The 17,707-nt window shown below is 42.2% G+C and overlaps 1 protein-coding gene across 1 annotated transcript in view; it reads right to left on the minus strand.

Moving 5' to 3' along the window:
• The window catches only part of LOC136880833 (DNA-binding protein D-ETS-6-like), a 105,290-nt gene that overhangs the window by 61,499 nt on the left and 26,084 nt on the right, over positions 1 to 17,707 (minus strand). The window contains exon 3 of the mRNA XM_068229244.1: positions 15,847 to 16,139. Within this exon, the coding sequence (XP_068085345.1) occupies positions 15,847 to 16,139 (293 nt within the window). The remainder of the gene's footprint in view (positions 1 to 15,846; positions 16,140 to 17,707) is intronic.

Genomic DNA, 17,707 nt, shown 5'->3' on the forward strand with positions numbered 1-17,707 from the left:
AGCTATTTTCTTTGTGTTGCTTTGTGAATAAATGTTGAAATAAGAATGAGGAAGACGGAGCTGAAAATACTTGGAATGTTGCTGGTACAAGTTTTTACATTACACAATGTCACTTATACTAGACATTAAAAAAGGAACCCTTTGACAATAGACCCCTAATCTAATCTATTGTTAATAATTTAACCTTTGGAACACTTTAGGACAAGGATAAAGCGTTTTATGGTTACGCTGTATTGTATTATTACACATGTCACAAAGTCAATAAAATATTTGCAATATAAAATCTGATGATTAGTAGCCCCAGTGTACAAGGAAAGGGTGACAAACAAAGTGGATAATTACAGGCCAGTCAGCTTGACATGCGTTGCTTGTAAGCTCTCGGAAAGCATTCCTTTTGATTATATTAGACACGTTTACGAAATTACTAACTGCTTTGTTAGAAGGCAGTTCGGGTTTAAGAAAAGGTTATTCCAGTGAAGCTCAGCTTGCAGGATTTCAGCAAGAAATAGCAGATATCTTAGATTCAAGGAGTCAAATGGACTGTATTGCTATTGAACTATCCAAGGCTTTTGATAGGGTAGATCCTGTGAGATTACAGACGAAAATCGAGGCTATTGGACTAGATAAAAGAGTGGTTGAATGGGGGGCTACATTTCTAGAAAACAGAACTCAGAGGATTAGAGTCGGTGAAGCGTTATCTAATCCTGTAATGATTGAGAGTGGAGTCCTTTAGGGCTGTATTATTGTTTTCTTATATATATTATAAGAGTAGAAAGCTGGAGTCCCAGGTAAGGCCAATTGCGGATGATGTCGTACTGTATGGAGTAGTAAATGAGTTGCAAGATTGTGAGCGACCTTGACAATGTTGTGAGATGGACAGTGGAAAGTGGTATGTGGTGAATAGGATAAAAAGTCAGGTTGTAAGTTTCCCAAGAGGAGGAGTCCGCTAAGTTTTAATTATTGTGTTGATGGGGCGATAACAGTTCATGGGGATCACTGTTAGTACCTTGGTGTCAATATAAAGAATGATCGTCATTGGGATAATCATATAAAGGAGATTGTTAATAAAGATTACAGATTTCTGCACATGGTTATGTAGGTGTTTAGGGGTTGTAGTAAGAATGTAAAGAAGAGGGTGTATACGTCTCTGGTAAGACCCCAACTAAAATATGGTTCCAGTGTATGGGACCCTCACCAAGTCTAATTGATACTAGATCTGGAAAACATTAAAAGCGTGGTTTGTTCTGTATGATTTCCGACAAAGGAGTATTGTTACAAGAATGTTGGAAACACTGGGATGGGAAGACTTGGAGGTAAGGAGACGAAATGCTGGACTATGTGGTATGTTTCCAGCTGTCAGTGGTGAGTTGGCGTGAAATGATATCAGTAGAAGAATAAGCTTGAGTTGAGCTTTTAAAAGTACGAAAGGTCATAATATAAAGATATAAAGTTGAAAGTCAAGAGGGTAAATTGCGACAAATATTCATTTATAGAACGAGGAGCTACCGATTAAAATAAATTATCAACGACAAAGTTCGATACTTTTCCAAGTTCTTGAAAAGTTAAACAATTGAAAGGCAATCTGCCGCCTCGGCGACAGTCCTAAATGCAGGTTGTATTAAGTGGTGCTCCTTGTCATCTGCTTGAAGGTGTGGCGTACAGAGAAAGTTTCAGTTTTACATCGAACGAAGCAGTACAAAATCTGAATACAATTTGTTTAATTGACGACTTTATGATAACCGACGTACTTCGGTACTAATGAAATGTAAGTTTGAAATTTCAATGTTCCAAAAATGGAACCGTGGGCACGCACACAGTAGACAAGTGATCTGCAACCCACACTGCCTTTCAGTACAGTAATGTTGCATATACATTAGGGGTACACTTTTAAGTGCCTGCCGACTGTTGGGGGATACAATTTCGCAGACTTCAGCACAGAGTTACTCAGCGGGACTGTATGAAGGAAAATACAGAGAAATAAAATAAAAATAAAGTTGAGGTGGAAGTTTTGCCGCACCCTCCAGATTCTCCTCTGTCTATGGAGGATATACGGTACACACCTTGAAGAGTGGCCGAGGACCTACCCTTCCCATCGGTCAGCTCCGGTCCGAGTGATTCATGTGCTAGAAGCTTAACTGGAGCCGACTTAATGGCTGACCGGAAGTTGTTAGCGGCCCCGGGGGAAATCCGGGACTTGGTGGCGCGCCAATCAGCGGCCAGCATCTCCGATAATATAGTGCGGGGTCACGTGACCAGATCGATGTGCGGACATGAATAAAATATAGAGGTAGGCAGCTTCCTGCCCCCACTTAACTCCTGAGATCACAGAGTGGCATCTAAAACCAGAGAAAGAGGTGAATGTATTTGTTTTCTAGGGGATAGTCAGTGACAGAAAACACGGGCTGAGTAGCTCAGACCGTAGAGGTTTAGCCTGGGCGGGCTTAATTCCGGCTCATTGCGGTGGTATTTAAATCAAATAAGCTAGCTTTGTGACGTAAGAGAACTCCTTAGGAACGAAATTCCGGCACCTCCGTGTCCCTAAAAACCGTAAACGTTGTTAGGGGACATTGAAGCAGTATCAATAATATTATTAAATATTTCTAGGTGATGGGCTCTTACGTTTCGATATAATCTTTCAAACATCTGCCTGATCTTTCCCTAATATCCTTCAAACGTCTACCTGACCTTCCCCTAATATTGGTCGTTTTGCGATAAAATCTCTCAAACGACTACGCGACCTTCCCCTAATATTGGCCATATTTCGATAGAATCTTTGAAACGCCTACCTGACCTTCCCGTAATAATGGTCATATTTCGATAGAATCTTTGAAACGACTACCTGACCTTCCCGTAATATTGGTCATATTTCGATAGAATGTTTGAAACGCCTACCTGACCTTCCCGTAATAATGGTCATATTTCGATAGAATCTTTGAAACGCCTACCTGACCTTCCCGTAATATTGGTCATATTTCGATAGAATCTTTGAAACGCCTACCTGACCTTCCCGTAATAATGGTCATATTTCGATAGAATCTTTGAAACGCCTAAGTGACCTTCCCGTAATATTGGTCATATTTCGATAGAATCTTTGAAACGTCTACCTGACCTTCCCGTAATATTGGTCATATTTCGGTAGAATCTTTGAAACGCCTACCTGACCTTCCCGTAATATTGGTCATATTTCGATAGAATCTTTCAAACGTCTACCTGACCTTCCCGTAATATTGGTCATATTTCGATAGAATCTTTGAAACGCCTACCTGACCTTCCCGTAATATTGGTCATATTTCGATAGAATCTTTGAAACGCCTACCTGACCTTCCCGTGATAATGGTCATATTTCGATAGAATCTTTGAAACGCCTACCTGACCTTCCCGTAATACTGGTCACATTTCGATAGAATTTCAAACGTCCTGATCTTCCTCTAATATTCGTCATATTTCGATAGAATCTTTCAAACGTCCTGATTTTCTCCTAATATTGGTCATATTTCGATAGAATCTTTCAAACGTCCTGATCTTCCTCTAATATTCGTCATATTTCGATAGAATCTTTCAAACGTCCTGATTTTCTCCTAATATTGGTCATATTTCGATAGAATCTTTCAAACGACCTGATCTTCTCCTAATATTGGTCATATTTCGATAGAATCTTTCAAACGTCCTGATCTTCTCCTAATATTGGTCATATTTCGATAGAATCTTTCTACCGTCTGCCTGCTCTTCTCCTAATATTGGTCATATTTCGATAGAATCTTTCAAACGTCCTGATCTCCTAATATTGGTCATATTTCGATAGAATCTTTCTATCGTCTGCCTGATCTTCTCCTAATATTGGTCATATTTCGATAGAATCTTTCAAACGTCCTGATCTTCTCCTAATATTGGTCATATTTCGATAGAATCTTTCAAACGTCCTGATCTCCTCCTAATATTGGTCATATTTCAATAGAATCTTTCAAACGTCCTGATCTTCTCCTAATATTGGTCATATTTCGATAGAATCTGTCAAGCGTCCTGATCTTCTCCTAATATTGGTCATATTTCGATAGAATCTTTCTATTGTCTGCCTGATCTTCCCCTAATATTGGTCATATTTCGATAGAATCTTTCAAACGTCCTGATCTTCTCCTAATATTGGTCATATTTCGATAGAATCTTTCAAACGTCCTGATCTTCCCCTAATATTGGTCATATTTCGATAGAATCTTTCAAACGTCCTGATCTTCTCCTAATATTGATCATATTTCGATAGAATCTTTCAAACGTCCTGATCTTCCCCTAATATTGGTCATATTTCGATAGAATCTTTCAAACGTCCTGATCTTCTCCTAATATTGGTCATATTTCGATAGAATCTTTCAAACGTCCCGATCTTCTCCTAATATTGGTCATATTTCGATAGAATCTTTCTATCGTCTGCCTGATCTTCTCCTAATATTGGTCATATTTAGATGGAATCTTTCAAACGTCCTGATCTTCTCCTAATATTGGTCATATTTCGATAGAATCTTTCAAACGTCCTGATCTTCTCCTAATATTGGTCATATTTCGATAGAATCTTTCTATCGTCTGCCTGATCTTCTCCTAATATTGGTCATATTTCGATAGAATCTTTCAAACGTCCTGATCTTCTCCTAATATTGGTCATATTTCGATAGAATCTTTCAAACGTCCTGATCTTCTCCTAATATTGGTCATATTTCGATAGAATCTTTCTATCGTCTGCCTGATCTTCTCCTAATATTGGTCATATTTCGATAGAATCTTTCAAACGTCCTGATCTTCTCCTAATATTGGTCATATTTCGATAGAATCTTTCTATCGTCTGCCTGATCTTCTCCTAATATTGGTCATATTTCGATAGAATCTTTCTATCGTCTGCCTGATCTTCTCCTAATATTGGTCATATTTCGATAGAATCTTTCAAACGTCCTGATCTTCTCCTAATATTGGTCATATTTCGATAGAATCTTTCAAACGTCCTGATCTTCTCCTAATATTGGTCATATTTCGATAGAATCTTTCTATCGTCTGCCTGATCTTCTCCTAATATTGGTCATATTTCGATAGAATCTTTCAAACGTCCTGATCTCCTAATATTGGTCATATTTCGATAGAATCTTTCTATCGTCTGCCTGATCTTCTCCTAATATTGGTCATATTTCGATAGAATCTTTCAAACGTCCTGATCTTCTCCTAATATTGGTCATATTTCGATAGAATCTTTCAAACGTCCTGATCTTCTCCTAATATTGGTCATATTTCGATAGAATCTTTCTATCGTCTGCCTGATCTTCTCCTAATATTGGTCATATTTCGATAGAATCTTTCAAACGTCCTGATCTTCTACTAATATTGGTCATATTTCGATAGAATCTTTCAAACGTCCTGATCTTCTCCTAATATTGGTCATATTTCGATAGAATCTTCGAAACGTCTGCCTGACTTTCCCCTAATATTGGCCATATTTCGACAGAATCTTTCCAAAGTCTCTATCTGAGCATCTCCTCAATTTAACAGAAAGTCTAACATGCCCACATTACTTTACCTCGGGCTTAGGTATCCCCTCTTATGCTATAGTCCTCTGTTTCTCTTCAAATTTCCTGTTGAAGATCTGAATTCGCACCTAAAGGTAATTGCATTCTTGGTTAGAATGCAATACTATACCGAAAGTGATGGGCTGTTTATACAGTAAGTAAAAGAAAGCAGTGTCTTGTGATAGCTTAATTTTACTGTTAATTTGATAATTACTTCAATTGATAAACGAAGGAATGGAGAGTAGCTTAACAAGTCAGAAGGCAGTGAGGTACTAAGAATATTTAAGAAAATCTGGGACAGAAAGTAGAAATCCATAAATTTCTTCATCGTCTGGAGACGTTCGGTCACGGAAGTTTGATGACATTTTCTTAGGTTTTGTTTCCCGTTTCGTGAATGTTGAACGACTGTCGGATATTCTACGTCCAGGATAATTCTCTCGACCTATATCCTAATTTTCACTTCCACATTCCTTGCTATGATAAGTTGTATCACCGAGCGAATTTGCCGTGCGGTTAGGGGCGCGCAGCCGAGAGCTTGCATCCGGGAGATAGAGCGTTCGAACCTCACTGTCAGCAGCCCTGAAGATGGATTTCCGAGGTTTCCCATTTTCACAGCAGGCAAATGCTAGAGATGTACCTTAATTAAGGTCACGGCCACTTTCTCCCTACTCCTATCTCTTTCCTATCCAATCATCGCCATAAGACCTATCTGTGTTGGAGTGACTTGAAGCACATTCTAACAAAAATTCAGTTCTATCAGGCTGTATTTGTTATTTCGGAAGATATGAGAAGAATAGGCCTTTCTTTTCATTCTTTATTTGTTAATCCGTTTACTCTCTAGGGTTGGATTTCTTCGGGACTCAGCGAGTGTTCTCGCCTCCCGTAAGTCCAAACCCTCGTCCACGTCGTGGGAGATGGTCAACGGCATGAAGTAAGGGATTGCCTGCAGGGGTGATGTACAGCGGGGACTGTGTGTGCCTCATGACCGCTACGGTAGCTGTGAAGGCCCTACAGGAACCATGAAAAGTGACGGCTAACGGGGATCTGGTGAAGTCCTCAATGGCAGATGCGGCGGGAAAAGATACTTTTCGAATGGTAAATCTGGCAGACGAGGCAACCTTCTTCCCGTGGGGTTTAGAGAAACGTGGAGAACCACTGCCTTGTGGTGAAGAGGGATCTTCAAAGGCTAAGGGAGACAACCCTTACAGAAAACGGCAGGCTTGGAGGCTTAGGTGGCAGTCTCACCACCAAGCTCGGGTTGCTGTGGGTTTAATAACTCTCACAGCCTTAAATATAAACCATTAAAGAAACCGAAGTGAAACACAACCGGATGGATAATAAGTTGACGACTTTTGGCATGAAACGGAAAACGAGAATAGGTTTTTGGAATGTCAGAACCCTGAGAGAGCTCAGTAAATTGAAGCAAGTGGCTAAAGTGATGGAGGAATACAGGCTGGAGATTAAGTGAAGTACGGTGGCCAGACTTCGGAGAAATACAGACTCTTAATAGGTGCACATTCCTGTATTCTGGGCAAACGGGGGAGGATGCAGAACATGGAGAAGGTGTAGGATTGCTATTGAATGAAACTGCAAAGAGGAGCCTCCTTGATTGGAAACCCATCTCAGAAAGAATGATGACAGTTCGATTCAAGACCCGGGTTCGCAATGTGACTGTGATTCAGTGTTATGCTCCCACAGAAATGTCAGACATTGAAAAAAAGGAAGAAGTCTACTGCCAGCTGAATGAGACTATTAAGAAAGTTGGAAAGGGAGATATTATTATTGTGATGGGGGATTTAAATGCAAAGGTTGGTTCTAACAATGAGGGACTGGAACAAATTATGGGAGTGCATGGAGTTGGTGACTGTAACGAAAATGGGGAGCTTTTCATTGATTTCTGTGCTAGCCATTATTTGGTAGTGGGTGGCACTTTATTCCATCATAAACGATGCCATAAGATTACATGGGTGTCGCCAGATCAGGTTACAGAAAACCAGATAGATCATATCGCCATAAGTAGAAAGTTTACCGGGCGAGTTGGCCGTGCGCGTAGAGGCGCGCGGCTGTGAGTTTGCATCCGGGAGATAGTAGGTTCGAATCCCACTATGGGCAGCCCTGAAGATGGTTTTCCGTGGTTTCCCATTTTCACACCAGGCAAATGCTGGGGCTGTACCTTAATTAAGGCCACGGCCGCTTCCTTCCCACTCCTAGCCCTTTCCTGTCCCATCGTCACCATAAGACCTATCTGTATCGGTGCGACGTAAAGCCCCTAGCAAAAAAATGTAGAAAGTTTAGAAGATCCTTGACTGATGTTAGAAATAAAAGAGGGGCAGATATTGGAAGTGATCATCACCTGTTAGTTGCAGAGTTTAAAATGAAAATTGTGGCAAGTGGAAGGAAATTTGAAAGGCGAAACAAGAAATTTGATTCAGGTAAATTGCAAGATGAAAGTAAAAGGAAAGAATTCCAGATAGAATTAAGAACCCGCTTTGAAGCTCTTGCTGTTGAACCAGAACTTATGATGGATGTTGAATTATCATGGAAGAAAGTCAAGGACACATATTTAGACGTTAGTGAGAAGGTGCTTGGATTTCACAATTATCTCAAGAAGGAATGGATGTCTGATGATACTTGGAAAAAAAATAGAGGCTAGAAAGCTAGTTAAGGCAAGGATTAGTATGTGTAAAACAAGACAACAGAAAGCCGCAGCACAAAAGAAATATGTGGAAGCTGATAAGGGTGTGAAGAAAAGTGTAAGAAAAGATCATATACAGTGGGTAGATGAACAAGCACGAATGGCAGAAGAGGCATCAGCAAGGGGAGATGCTAAGGAATTGTATAGTATCACAAAGAAACAGTCAAGGAGAGGATTTATCAGGAATAAACCTGTTAAAAACAAGAGAGGTGAACTACTGACCACCCGGGAAGAACAGCTGCAGAGATGGAAGGAACATTTCTCAGAGTTGCTCAATAGAGATACAGAACAGAATGGTAACCAACAAATGGAACCAGTAGATAGTGACCCAAGAATAAATTTACATCCTCCAACCTGTTCAGAAATAGAGAAGGCCTTGAAACAGATAAAAACTGGAAAAGCACCCGGTATGGATAATATCGCGCCAGAAATACTTAAAGCAGATATCGAGACCCCGGCAAAATTATTGCACCCCCTGTTGGAAAGGATATGGAATGAAGAAAAGCTACCAGCTGAATGGAAGGAAGGGGATATTACTAAGTGTGATAGCTGGAGAGGAATTACATTGTTGTCGGTACCAAGTAAGGTGCTTTCAAGGATCATTTTAAAGCGGGTGAAGGATGTTGTGGAATTGCGCCTTAGAAGGGAACAGGCTGGTTTTCGTAAACACCGTAGCTGTGACGATCTCATGAACACTTTGAGAATCATCTTGGAACAAAGTACAGAATGGCAGAACACCCTCTACTTGACTTTCATTGATTTTGAGAAGGCCTTCGACTCTGTAAACAGAAGAGTTATTTGCCAAACACTTGAAGAATATGGTATACCACAAAAGATTCTGAATATTATAAAGGCTATGTACGATGGTTATAATTCTGCATATGGGAGATCTTACTGAACCAATAGATGTGACCTTGGGAGTTTGACAGTGCTGTATTCTTTCTCCGACGCTTTTCCTACTTGTGTTGGATAGTGTGCTCAGGAGAATGTATCGAGGTCGGAAAAGGGGGATCCAGTGGGGCTTACAAGATAGGTTAGAAGACCTTGTTTTTGCAGATAACATCTGCCTACTGGCTCAACGGTTCAGAGATATAGAAGAGAAGATTAAGCGGTTGAAGGAGGAGGCAGAGGATGCTGGACTTAAAATAAATATTAATAAGACCAAGGAGATGAGGGCCAATTCCAAGATTGATGATAAATTGTCTATAGATGATAAAGAGGTAGAACAAGTAGACTCCTTCATATACCTTGGGAGTATGGTTACTACGACTGGAGGAGCAGAAGACGACATTAAGAGTCGTATCAGGAAAGCGAATGGTGCTTTTGTTCAATTGTATCCTATATGTAAAAACAAGAACATTTCTAGAAAAACTAAGCTACGACTTTTTAACACAAATGATAAGTCCGTTCTGCTTTACAGCTGTGAAACGTTGCCCAGAAGACGACTAAACAGCTGCAAGTCTTCGTGAATCGCTGTTTACGACGTATTTTCAACAGAAGATGGCCGGATGTCATTTCAAATTAAGATCTATTGGAAGAAACTAACCAGCAGCCAATTAAAATGCAGATAAGGGAGAGAAAATGGCGTTGGATAGGACATACTTTAAGGAAGCCCGCTGGAGCCATTGAAAAGACAGCGAGTGTTCTCCCCTCTCGTGCCTCAAGGGCAGTGTCCTGGAGCGGGAGACTTGGCGTCGGGGATACAAATGGGGAGGAGGGCCAGTACCTCGCCTAGGCAGCCTCACCAGCTATGCTGAACCAGGGCATTGTGGGGGGGGGGTAGATTGGAAGGGATAGACAAAAAAGAGGGAAGAAACCGGCCGTGGCCTTAAGTTAGGTACCATCCCGGCATTAGCCTGAAGGAGAAGTGGGAAACCACGGAGAATCACTTCAAGGGTGATTGAGGTGGTAATCGAACTCCTTCTACTCAGTTGACCTTCCGAGGCTGAGTGGACCCCATTACAGCCGCGTACCACTTTTTAAATTTCATGGGAGAGCCGGGAATCGAACCCGCGCCTCAGGTGGGTGGTAATTAACCACACTAACGACTACACCACAGAGGCGACTGCCTTTCGTTTGCAAGGCTTAAGTCTTTTCTTGACTTCTCCTTCAACAATCTACGACACATTCACATTTCAAAGGCAGGTCATTGAGGAAGTATCCTTCGACTGCGTAAAGTCGTAAAATGTTAAATATATACCCAACATTTTTATGGGATAAGAAAATTATATTTAATAATTTTTGTAACATTCTGATAGTAGGAATATCTTTAGTATGTCATGTTATAAACAATGAACTGCATGTTGACCATAAATGGTCATCCGTGATTGGGAGAGAATCACTCATACTCACTGGAAGCTGTGAAAGCGTTCCTTTCACTAGCTGAGCGCTGGTCACCAATCGACTCATTGAATGCGGTTCGTTCTCTATCGGAATACGGAGTACAACATTATCTCCACAGTGAGTTGGGTTGCTTGCTATTCAGGAGCTGGTGTGATGTTCCGTGGTGAGCATTCTCAGTCGAAATGTAAGAGTTCCAGAACATCACAGATTTTATCTCTGTAACATCTGATGAATAATGTAGCTGCAGTGCTCTAGTATTATAAATTACTGTATTTGTAAAATTACAGTCGTACAGCATATTTTAAACCCCCAGGTCAATGATTAGAAGGTGATTTACCAACCGTGTCTCCTTCATTTCGGCACTTCCGTCTACTAACGGTCGGTCGTTGGATTTTTCTTAGCCTCTTATTATAGCTTTTTGACACTCAAAACATGTGTATCAAAATTCTAAGGAAGTCTATTCTGATAGTCCAATTTAATCTCCTTTTTTAAATAAGACATGAACAGAATAGACAAATTGCATTATTTTAATCAGTTGTCAATATTTACACTGACTGACAGTGACAATGCAACACCAAGGAGGAGTGGTTCGAAAGGGATGAAAGTTGGGGGAAAAAACAGAGACGGCACGGACGAATAATTGATGTTTATTTCAAACCGATATGCAGGTTACACAATGCGCACGGCATCGACTCAGTAGGATGTAGGACCACCGCGAGCGGCGATGCACGCAGAAACACGTCGAGGTACAGAGTGAATAAGAGTGCGGATGGTGTCCTGAGGGATGGTTCTCCATTCTCTGTCAACCATTTGCCACAGTTGGTCGTCCGTACGAGGCTGGGGCAGAGTTTGCAAACGGCGTCCAATGAGATCCCACACGTGTTCGATTGGTGAGAGATCCGGAGAGTACGCTGGCCACGGAAGCATCTGTACACCTCGTAGAGCCTGTTGGGAGATGCGGGCAGTGTGTGGGCGGGCATTATGCTGCTGAAACAGAGCATTGGGCAGCCCCTGAAGGTACGGGAATGCCACCGGCCGCAGCACATGCTGCACGTAGCGGTGGGCATTTAACGTGCCTTGAATACGCACTAGAGGTGACGTGGAATCATACGCAATAGCGCCCCAAACCATGATGCCGCGTTGTCTAGCGGTAGGGCCTTTGACCTTTCTCCACGCCGACGCCACACTCGTCTGCGGTGACTATCACTGACAGAACAGAAGCGTGACTCATCGGAGAACACGACGTTCCGCCATTCCCTCATCCAAGTCGCTCTAGCCCGGCACCATGCCAGGCGTGCACGTCTATGCTGTGGAGTCAATGGTAGTCTTCTGAGCGGACGCCGCGAGTGCAGGCCTCCTTCAACCAATCGACGGGAAATTGTTCTGGTCGGTATTGGAACAGCCAGGGTGTCTTGCACATGCTGAAGAATGGCGGTTGACGTGGCGTGCGGGGCTGCCACCGCTTGGCGGCGGATGCGCCGATCCTCGCGTGCTGACGTCACTCGGGCTGCGCCTGGACCCCTCGCACGTGCCACATGTCCCTGCGCCAACCGTCTTCGCCACAGGCGCTGCACCGTGGACACATCCCTATGGGTATCGGCTGCGATTTGACGAAGCGACCAACCTGCCCTTCTCAGCCCGATCACCATACCCCTCGTAAAGTCGTCTGTCTGCTGGAAATGCCTCCGTTGACGGCGGCCTGGCATTCTTAGCTATACACGTGTCCTGTGGCACACGACAACACGTTCTACAATGACTGTCGGCTGAGAAATCACGGTACGAAGTGGGCCATTCGCCAACGCCGTGTCCCATTTATCGTTCGCTACGTGCGCAGCACAGCGGCGCATTTCACATCATGAGCATACCTCAGTGACGTCAGTCTACCCTGCAATTGGCATAAAGTTCTGACCACTCCTTCTTGGTGTTGCATTTGCTCTGTCAGTCAGTGTACATAACTAATATTGAATTTATATGTTACCTGTATATAAATGGTACTTTTGTAACAATGTTTTGGTTCCCAGAAGTCAAGCCATCAACCGTGATGACCCTGCAAGAACTAATTTCATTTCGAACCTCTCCTATGAATACTATCCAGTAAGAATATGTCCTCAAAATATTGCGAATAATAATAATAATATGGTCATCTGTTGAGAACACCTCAAGACAGGTTAAGACGCAGAATTTTGGAGAATCTTTGGAAACAAAAACAACAACTTGTTTGGATAAAAGAAATAAAAAGGAGACATGAAAGAACTAGACATAACACTGGAGGATTTACAGAATAAATCAAAGTAAATACAATGAAGAACAGTAAAATTAGATTCCTACAAAAAAAATGATAAAAGAGAAACAACCACAAGGGTATTTTCAGAAGAAGAACGAAAACGATCAGATAAAATGAAGAAATATTGGAAGAACAGAAATGTAAAAACCATGAAACATCATAGAAGACCGTACAGAATTTGACCACAGTGGTTCAATGCGGGCCGTCAAAGCGCAATAATGATAATATGTTTATAATTCGGGTGATCAAGACCACCAAGTGTTTTCAAAAAAAAGTTATATCCCGTACCCAAGCGTCGTGCACAGAAGAGAGAAGAGACTGCAGAGTGAAATGATGAAGGAGAACTGGACGAGGATCAAAACTGAGAAACAGATGAAGCTGAATTCGTATTAATGTGGTCCATACTCGGCCAAAACGAAAGGACAGGAAGAGATTATGAAATATAAGTTATTGCAGGGACAGAAAGGCGGAAATTTCGATTGTTAACACGTAAGAACTATATAAAATAACTACTAGGATATTAACTAATCGTCTTTTTAAACCACAATATGAAATTCCCTAGTTCTTACGTAGGATGAGAAACAGTGAAATTATGGAAGGACTTCTGAAACTAGTTTTCAGAATATTGTGTCCAAACGTCGTTTCGACTACTTTGACCCCATTTAGTTTTACATTAAAAGAAAATACACGTTCCGACATTCCTCCTTAAATTGTTGTCAGCGAAATTTTCTCGATACTCACTTTTTACCCTCATCACATCCAGCTTATGAACAATTTAATTAGGACATTTCAAACCCTTATAAATCAGTCAGACATCTGGCTGGCTCATCCGTTTGAGGCCATCTGAACTGAATACTGCAGAGATGTTACGAGCACAGCATATGACACGCTAGAAGTCCTGCAAGTGAGGAAGAGATCTTCTCGGACATGAGTGTCTGGGTACGGAAAGCTTTCACTTGTTCCAAGAAGAGGAGTACTTGCCAGTAAATTGGCGGGCTTATGTTAACTAAGTGCAAGTGCGGTTTCACATAGTCAGTGCTCTAATATTACAGTGCGAAGTGAAAAAGGAATGGAAGAAAGAAAACATGGCTCTCTTGAGTTAATGTGGATCATTTTTCACGTTTGTACAGTATGGTCATTAGAAAATGTTCCTGATTTTTATCCACAGGTCTTGCGCAACATCACTTGAATAATCTTTGTTTCACTTTGATTACTTAGAATTTGTAAGCATATTTATTGTTATATTTCTGAGAAAATTGGAATGAAGTTCAAAACTGTGTGCTATTCCCCAGCTGTCTCTGTTACTACTACATCTTTTCCCCACACCTTGTGTCTCACATATATATATATGTCTATTTGCCCTGTTTTATGAGAAGATGTCCTTCCTGACGCTAATCCTGTGTGGAGGGATATGATCACTATTGCGTATTTCTATGGTGGTCGGTAGTGTGGTGTTTCACCGGGCGAGTTGGCCGTGCGCGTAGAGGCGCGCGGCTGTGAGCTTGCATCCGGGAGATAGTAGGTTCGAATCCCACTATCGGCAGCCCTGAAGATGGTTTTCCGTGGTTTCCCATTTTCACACCAGGCAAATGCTGGGGCTGTACCTTAATTAAGGCCACGGCCGCTTCCTTCCAACTCCTAGGCCTTTCCTATCCCATCGTCGCCATAAGACCTATCTGTGTCGGTGCGACGTAAAGCCCCTAGCAAAAAAAAAGGTGTGGTGTTTTGTCCGAATATGAAGCCGTGAGTGTTGGAGAAAACACAAAAACTAGTCCCCGAGCCACAAGAATTAACCACATGCGATTAAAATCCCCGAACCGACCGGGAATCGAACCCGGGACCTCTGAACCGAAGGCCTCAACACTGGCCATTCGGCATGTAGTCGTACATTCTCCAGCTATGTATTTAATTCACACCCGATATTTAAAGCAAAAACAAGACAAATATAACTCAACATACAATAAAGAATGCATTCACTTCAGCAACAGACAAAATTATAAGTAACTTGATATCAGGTGTAACTCATTCATTGTGAATGCACTTTATAAGTAGCCACTACTGATAGCATGGATGTTGTGTATGTATGTTCAATCCTCATCCCGAAGGCTGGTTGGATCCTCAACAACTTTAGCTGCCATAGATGACCTAGGCATCATTCAAGAGTTGTACTAGGGAAATGAGGAGTGAGGTGGTTTTCGGTTGCTTTCCTCACTGAGCCAGAATTTGCTATTACATATCAGTCTGCCAAGCCCACCGAAATGCATGAATCAGTCGACACTATAAGCAACATTTTCATAGCATTCATAGCAGGAACTGTCTGAATAAGGAATGGCATTACTAGCATCGCTCATACCTGGGTCACTTTCATATTGTCAAAGCCAAATATATGACTGAGACAGATCAATGTTGTAGCCCACACCAGAAGACATAGTGCACTGTAAACACTAGGTCTCGCCAGCAAAGGATGTTATTGCTAATTAAAGTTGTGAGAGGAACTTAACCATCAACGGAGCCAGTGAGTGGTGTGGCCTTGGCCCAGAGTGCGCTGTGCTTAATCGTGGACGAAGGCCAAATATAACTCTCTGTAGATGTAAATACTTCAAGGATTTATCTGAAGGGGATGCAGAGTTACAAGTATTACGTTTTTAAAATATAATTGCACTCGACCATGTCAGGAACTACTGCCTGTTTATGTCTAGTGATCTCACGCTAAATCTATGACTACTGAGTTAGTCAGTCCTTGGTGATACAGTGGTTTTTTCCTCTCTACTGTCGCTAGACCCTGAACGATCAACACGCATTCCATTCTCAGTTCATCCTGTTGAGTTTGTAGCACTCCTGTGGTTACATGAACACTAGCGCCACCTCGTCCAAATGCAATAGTGTTTTGAACATGTGATTCACAGACTTGTCAGTTTTAACACTAGTGACATAGGGTATTCACGTCATAAGGGAGTTATGGGGATGTTAGCTGTACTTACCCTGCTCCGGGTCTTCCTCCAGAGGCTCTGTGAGCGGGCTGGAGCTCCTGCCGGTGACGGCGTGCCTCAGATGAGCGAGGTGCACCGCCAGTAGCTTCCCCGCGCGAGAGGAGCCTGCCCTGGTCTCGAACTCTGTCCTCGGTAGCTCCAGGAGCTTAGCGCCGCTGTCGGGGAACTTGTCCGGGTCTGGGGCGGGCTGGAGCGAGAACTTGCGGCCACACCACTCGAGCCACGAGCGGACGTGGGAGCTGTCCCACTCGCCGGGGTCTGGAACAACACAACAAACAACACTGCTGTCAATAGAGATCAGAACAACAAAGTTTAATGTTATTAATTTTGCTCCATACTCATACTAAATTGGATTTTTTCCAAACTCAAAAGTGTATGTAAAAGACACATTACAGAACAGTAGCTGTTGATCTGATTGTTTGAACTCAGATTCAAATTAATACAGGCTGCTCGGAAACAACGTGAATCGAGTATATGAGCGTTACACGGCTGCTCATACTGATAAGTAATTTTGAAGAAAAAAATACGTTCATATCTCGCGCCATTGTCGTTTTATCAGCTGTTGAAGTTAGCCAATCAGATGACTTCGCGGGTGAATTCAAATGGGTTGTACGTGGCTTGGTCGAGCTTGAGAGAAATGCCGAGAAATGAGCATCAAACACTAACACACCGGTGTCACCGTAGTGTGCTTGCTGTGGGGCGAGCCTTGCTCAAGTCCCTCCCCTGGAGAAGTTTATTTCTTCCATTGGCGCTCTCTAGCCGGTCATAACCCACGTGCAGATTTTGCAACACCGCCTCACAAAGCCCATCTCATTTCACCCACGAAGCGATCTAATTGGCTAACGTCACCAAGTGAAGAAGTGACAACGGTACGAGGTATCGACGTATTAATCTTTTTTTTAATCAGTATGATCAACCGTGTAACGCTCATATACCCGGCTGACGCTGTTTCCGACCACTCTGTACATACACGCACGTTCAGAGAGATTATGAATCAATAAACACCAAACTTAACCTTGTTGAATTGCTTCTCCGCCTGATTGCAGCACTGGCGTTCCTCATCCACCTGCGCAAAAAATGATGTCACTGCATTCTTAGCTGAAGTAATCTGCCACGTTGACCATCGTGATTACTGCCATCATTTCCGATTGATAAATATGGAAAATATCACAGTATATTCAGGACCGAAGAACCATGTTGACGACCCTGGTAGCTTAGTAGACTGTTCGCTGATTCAAATAACATTAATATTAATGTTTTATTACTAGTTAACTCCAAGTACACATCTCTCATAGCAAAACACGCCCACAACAGAACAAAAATATCACTCCATGAGCCAAGTATCGATATAATGAAATATTTGATTCAAAGTAAATAAATTAGCCAAAGTTTGGAATAAAATATTGTACACTGCAGCCACCAAAGTGATGTTTTCCTTACTCGTTTCAAAATCACTTCCGTGGCTGTTGTGTAAATAATTATTACCTCCCGTAAACAATTTTCGACCGAGCTCGATAGCTGCAGTCGCTTAAGTGCGGCCAGTATCCAGTATTCGGGAGATAGTAGGTTCGAACCCCACTATCGGCAGCTCTGAAAATGGTTTTCCGTGGTTTCCCATTTTCACACCAGGCAAATGCCGGGGCTGTACCTTAATTAAGGCCACGGCCGCTTCCTTCCCACTCCTAAACCTTTCCTATCCCATCGTCGCCATAAGACATATCTGTGTCGGTGCAGCGTAAAGCAAATAGCAAAAAAAAAAACTATTTTCGAGATTTTTGGAGATGCCGATGTGTCGGAATTTTTCCCCAATTTTTACACGCGCTGGTAAATGTTTCGAACCGAGGATGGACTC

This window comes from Anabrus simplex, chromosome 9 (assembly GCF_040414725.1).
Source record: "Anabrus simplex isolate iqAnaSimp1 chromosome 9, ASM4041472v1, whole genome shotgun sequence".
In the NCBI taxonomy this organism is placed as follows: Eukaryota; Metazoa; Arthropoda; class Insecta; order Orthoptera; family Tettigoniidae; genus Anabrus; species Anabrus simplex.